We start from the raw sequence: 7,288 nt of genomic DNA on the forward strand, positions 1-7,288 counted from the left end.
TTAAAAAGTGCTTCCTTGGTCTTATCCACATTTATTGCATGTTGAACACATGTCCACCACAACAGGAAGTAAAAAAAAACCTGAACTGCGTTAATTGCGTTAATTTTTTTAACGCGTTAATTATTTAAAATTAATCGCATGCGTTAACGCGTTAATTTTGACAGCGATAATATATATATATATTAAGTATAACAATTATTTATAAACAATTTTTTATAAAACTACTTTTAAAATTTGGAAATTTTTATCATTTACTGCAAGTAGTTGTTTACTCAGTACTTTTAAACTGTGTTTCCTTCTGTTGAACACAAAAGAAGATATTTTGAAGAATGCTTGAAACCTGTAACCATTGACTTCTATAGTATTTGATTTTTCTACTATGGAACTAAATGGTTACAGCATTCTTCAAAATATCTTCTTTTCTGTTCCACTTATTTTTATGCACATTTTGGAATGTCCCATAAAAAAGACATGTATAGTCAAGTCCAAAATTATTCAAACCCCTGACAAATTCTGCCTTAAAGTTACTTTTATTCAACCAGCAAGTTTTTATTGACCAGAAATGACGCTGGCCTCTCCCAAATGATAATAAGAGGATGTACAAGAGACATCATTGTGGGAAAAATATATAATTCTCAGCTTTTATTTACATTTAAAGAAAAACTTTAAAGGCCCGTGCACACCGAGACGTTTTTTTGCTCGCGTTTTCTGTCGACGTTTGACGCCTCATAACTAAATAAAGGGTGTCAATGTGATTGAGCACACCAACGCACAAACCAGGCGCAAAAGTGTCATTTAAAAAAAAAAAAAAACGCCTCATGCTCGTTTTTTTGTTCTCCTCCAATCAGATCAGCACTTTTGCTCACGTGCACGAAGCTGCTAAAGTTACTGTAAACAGCACTTGGAGGCGCTCAAGCACAAAACTGTCAATGCGAGCGCACACTGAAGAAGATGCCCAGAGGCCATATGAACATGGAGCTGCTTATTGCTCTGTGAATACTAATCATTTCTTCATCGCTAGAGCTGGAGCTGCTGCTTCAACCATCTATGCTTGTTCGAGTCACCAGTAACTTTATAAACAAACGTGCAAACTTCCTCTCCTCCTCTTCTTCTGTGTTATAAGCGGATGTCAGAAGCTTAAAGTTGTGCAGCGCCATCTAACGTCAAAAGAGTGATTTAGCATACTCTTCAGCTTGACGCCAGTGAAAACCGCTTGGACACTGAAACACTGAAAAACGTCTCGTAAAACGCTGACGATAAACGCAATTAAAAAACGTCCCGGTGTGTAGGAGCCCTAAGTCTGAGTTTGCCAGGGCTATGAATAATTCCTGTATGTGTAGACATGTTTCAAGAAAAATAACAATTCAAAACAAGAACAATGGTGGAGAGTGCATTTTGAACAGGAACACCTCTGTAAATTTGAGCTGAAAATCTGCATGATGAATAAAGTAACAGCGTCCTCACCGATGTCAGTGGCGAGCTGTTTGGTGTGATGAGCGCTGAGTTCTGGAAGCTGCAGGATCACGTCGCAGTACGTCTGCATGGTGGCTCTGGCGATTGAACCCAGCCAATAATCAGCAGTGTTTTCCAGTTCTGGGACATCATCACCTACACACACACACACACACAATGTCAGAAAGAATACATTTCGAAGCATAATAGTTTTAAGAACTAATTTCAAATAACAGATTTATCTGATCGTTTATCCATGATGACAGCACATAATATTTGACTTGATATTTTTCAAGATTCTAGTATTCAGCTTAAAGTGACATCTAGGGCTCTTTTTTTACGGTCCATGCACACAACCGAAATCCATATTTGCTAATTTAAGGACGGGAAAATCCGCTTTGCGCCATGGCACATGGTCTAAAAGGGTTGAGTTTATTTTCTTATTGAGTAATAGGTGTGTTTTGAAAATAAACCAATCAGAGTCTCATCTCCCATTCTCTTTAAGAGCCAGCTGCGTCGCGCCATAAGCGCATTTGCTATTTACAGGACGTAAAGTAAGTGTAAGTGGAAAAACCGAGCATTTCACAAGCAAAAAAACAGTTAACAGTGAACAGGTTTTTTAACAGAAAACAGTTAAACAGAGCATCTACCGCTTAAGAATGAGAGATAAATGATCTACTTTCACTTTCGCTCTTGGATAGGGAAACCTTTACGCGCAGACATCAATTAGCCTATAAATAATTTATTTCGTTTGTTAAGCGCAAAGATTCGTTTCAAAACTATTTCTAAATTCAGTTCTAATGTCCAGCAAACAAATAAATGATTAATAATAACGAAGTGTGATCAAAAACCTGAGTTATATCCTAAAACACATGCTGCGCCCCATATGGTCTAAAACCTGACAGGTGGGCAAATCTAAGCTTGTTTTTAATAAAGCAAATATAAATATGGATATAATAAATAATACTGCTAATAATAATAATATTATACAAAAGCAAATTGTTATGAATGAACTGAAAAAGCCTCCCGAGACGAAGAAGGCAAAAAAGCAGTGGATTTTCATATTTATGTAGGCTAGAAAATAATGTTTTGTAATATTTTAATCCTTTATATTTATATTCTATATATATTCTTATTATATCCTATATATATCCTTAATATAAAATTTTTTCATATGTTAAGATATTTGCTTATTGCTCTACATCTTTTGTGTATTAAGCAGTGTGTAAGCGAGGCGCAACTCTGCGCTGGAGATTAGACCGGGTTTGTTTTGCTCTAATGAAAAATCTATTATAGTTTCTCAAAATAGCAACGCTCCAGCAGTGCGCCTCAGAACGCCTTCCTCTTTAGACCAGAACGCCTATGGGCGCACATATAAGCGCAAATGCATTTGCTATTTAAACAGCTTGGCGCAACACCTCAAAACAACTCTTGCACCAAGCTGAAACTAGCAAACAACTATTGCGCCGCGCCTTGCGCCACACTGCGCCAGGTGTATGATAGAGCCTTTAAAGGATTAACTTGGTTAATTTGGCAAGCCATTGGACAACAATGGTTAGTTCTGCCAAACGAAAAAACTATGCTAATAATATCCGCGTGTTAAGTCATGATGTATAGAATACGGTGTATGGGTCCAAGCCGCTGCTCATTTGAATTGAGAAAATATTCGTTTATGGCCACTTGTTAGTCACATCACACATTAAAGTGAATTATCTATAAAAATGATGGTGTACACAACAATCTCTGGGCTTGCTGTGTCACAGACATCAATATTTGAGCAATTTATTTAAATGTGCATCACTTTTTGGCCATCGGATATTATCAGTCTGTTTTAGACAAAAGCACAGTACAACTGTTGAAATAACATCAACAACACAGTTATTATTTTATTTAATTTGAGCCCATTCAAGGACCTGTGTTTGTAGGTTGCAGGCCTTGATACCATAGCTCAATTCAAGTACTTTCAAGAAGTGTGGGAACCCAGAATATCAAATCAACCATTTTTAAATGAAATAAAACTAATTGTTGGACCTTGTTCTGGAGGGTAAGGCAGTTTGCCGGTGTGTAAGGCCAGTTCCAGAGCCGGATCCTCCTGAGTCACGAACGGCTCCAAATGCAGAGGCAGAGACATGATGTACTGACCGATCTATAGACAAACACAGAGTCCAAGAGTGTCATTACAGTCAACATCTCTGGCTGCTGTTCGTCCTTGTAGGAGCGTCTGGTGATTGTGTTAAACATGGACTAACGAGGTCTTAATATTGTCTTACATTAGTGATGTACTCCTGCGGTGACAGACTGAAGGCCGGAAGATCATCTGTTAGCGTTTCACCCAAACTAGCAGAGCCGCGAGCCTTCAAATAGACAACAACACAATAAATCAAGCATGATGTTTTGCAGGTCTGCTTTACAATGCTGTGAAAACCAAGATTACTTCAGTAAATGTAAACTAAAACTATGATTGTATGGTTTTTGACTGTCCTGTTCTCCTGTGTTTTTGGATCCAATAACAGTGATTAAAATGTAATCGATTTCAGCATGTTCATACTAACATTTCCTGTTTAAAAATATAAATAAGGCTAAAACTACTGAAAAAAATGTTTTAAAGGGCACCCATGATGAAAATCATCGTTTGTAGGCTGTTTGGACAGAACTGTGTGTAGGTATAGTTTGTCCACAGTCAAACTGGAGTGATACAATTTCTCTTTTTTTAAAATAGGATCCAAATCCCTGCAATTTCGAGGCCCACCAAAATGCGATGTAGGAGTGCGGTTTCCCGCCCACCAAATTGATTGACAGCTGCATATTAACTTGGCTCAGTAGTAACACATATAATCCTAACCACTAGACAGAACGTGCGCAAAGCAACAGGGATTAAAAGATCTGTTCAGCTCTCTGTGATCAGCAGCACCTCAAAGGGCTCTATTTTGACGGTCCATGCGCAAAACGGAAAGCGCAGGGCGCAAACGCTTTCAGGGCATGTCAGAATCCATATTTGCTCATTTAAGGACGGAAAAATCCGCTTTGCGCCGTGGCGCATGGTCTAAAAGGGTTTATTTTCTTAATGAGTTATAGGTGTTGTTTTGTATTTGTGTTTTTTGTGCTCTGTTTCTCTGTGTTTTTTCTCTCTCGCTCTGTTCTCCCATATCTGCTTTCATGTATTCTCAGGTTCTGTTCATTGGTCCATTCAGCTGTCAGTCAATCCTCCCCGGTTACATCACTCTTACGTCACATCCAATAAGCAAAGACCACCCGTGTTAAAAGAGCGCGCCAGACCACTCGCCTTCCCTTCCTTGCATTTTTCTCTTTCTCTGCTTTGTCGTTTGTTTGTATTTATCGCGTGCGTTTAGAAATAACCCGTCTAACTGTGTTTTGTTGTTGCTTGCTCGTTTCTGTGTGCACGTTATCCGTCCGTTATTCGTACATCGTTCTTAGTTTATCGTTGTTTACGAGGCTTGGACGAATCGGACAAGTAAGAAGGTCACGTGACATACAACACTTAGGACTACTCTGCTGTCTAGTACACTAGGTTAGGGGCGAGCGCCACGCCTTGTACTTTTTGGATAGATAGAGTAGAAAGTTAGGACTCGGAAGATCTTCGTGTGTTAATTATACTGTTTTTCACATAGTTAGTTAGCTAGATGCTTCTGGGGAGTTAGATTTATTTTGGGTTTTGTTCTTTTCATTTCTTTAGCGCCGCCCGCGTCCCTTCTGCCAGCTCTCTTGTTTTTTCCCCGTCTTTATTTGTCTCAGTGTTGTACATATTGTAAATAGTATATTTTTGTCCTACTTACTTTTTCTTTATTATTTTTGATTAATTCATTGTTGTTGTTCACTTTGGGATTGTAAATAAAAGCACACATTTTTTTGCCATTACTTTGGTTGTCTTTCCACTCATTCGCTGTTTATATAAATATATTTTAATTAAATAAATGTCAAACCCCACAACCCTAGACTAACATCAGGGGTTTGTAACAAGTGTGTTTTGAGAAAAAAACAATCAGAGTCTCATCTCCCATTCCCTTTAAGAGCCCGCTGCGTCAAACCATAAGCGCATTTGCTATTTACAGGACGTAAAGTATGTGTAAGTGGAAAAACTGAGCATTTCACAAGCAAACAGTTAACAGCTTTTTTAAACAGAAAACAGTTAAACAGAGCATCTACCGCTCAAGAATGAGAGATAATGGATCACTTTCACTCTTGGATAGGGAAACCTTTACGCACAGACATCAATTAGCCTATAAACAATTTATTTTGTTTGTTAAGCGCAAATATTCATTTCAAAACTATTTCTAAATTCAGTTCTAATTTCCAGCAAACGAATAAATGAACAATAATAACCAAGTGTGATCAAAAACCTGAGTTATATCCTAAAACACATGCTGTGCCCCATATGGTCTAAAACCTGACAGGTGGGCAAATCTAAGCTTGTTTTTAATAAACAAATATAAATATGGATATAATAAATAATACTGCTAATAATAATAACATTATACAAAAGCAAATTGTTATGAATGAACTGAAAAAGCCTCCGGAGATCAAGGCAAAAAAGCAGTGGATTGTCATATTTATGTAGGCTAGAAAATAATGTTTTGTAATATTTTAATCCTTTATATTTATATCCTATATCTATTCTTATTATATCCTATATATATCCATAATATTAAATTTTTTTTATATGTAAAGATATTTGCGTATTGCTCTACATCTTGTGTGTAGGCTATTAAGCAGTGTGTAAGCGAGGCGCAACTCTGCGCTGGAGTTTAGACCGGGTTTGTTTTGGTCTAATGAAAAATCTATTATAGTTTCTCGAAATAGCAACTCGCCAGCAGTGCGCCTCAGAACGCCTTCCTCTTTAGACCAGAACGCCTATGGACGCAAATGCATTTGCTATTTAAAGAGCGTGGCGCAACGCCTTAAAACCACTCTAGCACCAAGCTGAAACTAGCAAACAAGTATTGCCTTGCGCCACATTGCGCCGGGTGTATGATAGGGCCCAAAGACTAGTTTCAAACATTTTTAAAACATGAATGTTTGTAATGAAGTAAAGACAGTAAAAGCACTATGTAATTTGTTATTCCAGAAAGGCTTTCATTTACTCCACAACAAATACATCAATTATCCAGAAGTTTATATTGTAGTATTTCTTTTTCTTTTCTGTCACTGTGCTGTTCATCTACATGGAAATGGAGCCACAGAGATCTCTCTGTATTGCTCTGACAGGCATGTTTGAACGGTGGGCAGGGAGAACCAGCTCATTTGCATTAAAGGCACAGATAACAAAAACAGCTACAGTGTGCTCAGAGTTAAAAATCCCAATGTTCAGAAAGGTATAATAAATAGTCTGATGGGTATTTTGAGCTGACCCAAAAGACTTAGCTTAAACCTTGAAAAAGAGGTGAAATACATGCCCTTTAAAATAACAATAAATGAAAAATAAGTTTAAAATAGCATTGAAATAAAAACAGATTTAAAAATGCAAAACTATAATAGCTGTGGTGCAAACCGACCTCTGGTTTGTTGAGGAGGAAAAGCTGCTGTTTGATTTGCAAGAACACAGAGTCGAAGGCGAGCTGATTGGCTTGTTGGTTTAGACGCGTCAGAGCGGCGCGAGTCTCGGCCAATAAGCTGGAGTTTCCTGTTCCTTTCTCCTAAAACAAAAATCATACATGCAAAAAATAGTGTTTGCAATACTGATTTAATGACCTATCAAAACATCGATTTACTGATTACTATGGATTTTGAACATTGATTTTTACAAACATTTGACATAATGCAAGTACAAAAGTCAGCCAAATATATAACATATACTGTATTTAGTTCTTAAATGCTTTAA

The 7,288-nt window shown here is 37.4% G+C and overlaps 1 protein-coding gene across 6 annotated transcripts in view; it reads right to left on the minus strand.

Annotated features, from left to right (window-relative positions):
* The window catches only part of cog7 (component of oligomeric golgi complex 7), a 30,413-nt gene that overhangs the window by 2,497 nt on the left and 20,628 nt on the right, over positions 1-7,288 (minus strand). For all 6 annotated transcript variants that reach the window (XR_012399216.1, XR_012399215.1, XR_012399213.1 and 3 more), the window contains 4 exon segments: positions 6,963-7,103; positions 3,723-3,806; positions 3,484-3,598; positions 1,465-1,608 (listed from right to left, as the gene is read on the minus strand). Coding sequence is in view for 2 of the 6 variants with exons in the window: in NM_001077393.1 (NP_001070861.1) it covers positions 1,465-1,608; positions 3,484-3,598; positions 3,723-3,806; positions 6,963-7,103 (484 nt within the window). In the remaining 4 variants the exon portion in view is untranslated.

The sequence above is a fragment of the Danio rerio genome, chromosome 24, assembly GCF_049306965.1.
Source record: "Danio rerio strain Tuebingen ecotype United States chromosome 24, GRCz12tu, whole genome shotgun sequence".
Taxonomy (NCBI): Eukaryota; Metazoa; Chordata; class Actinopteri; order Cypriniformes; family Danionidae; genus Danio; species Danio rerio.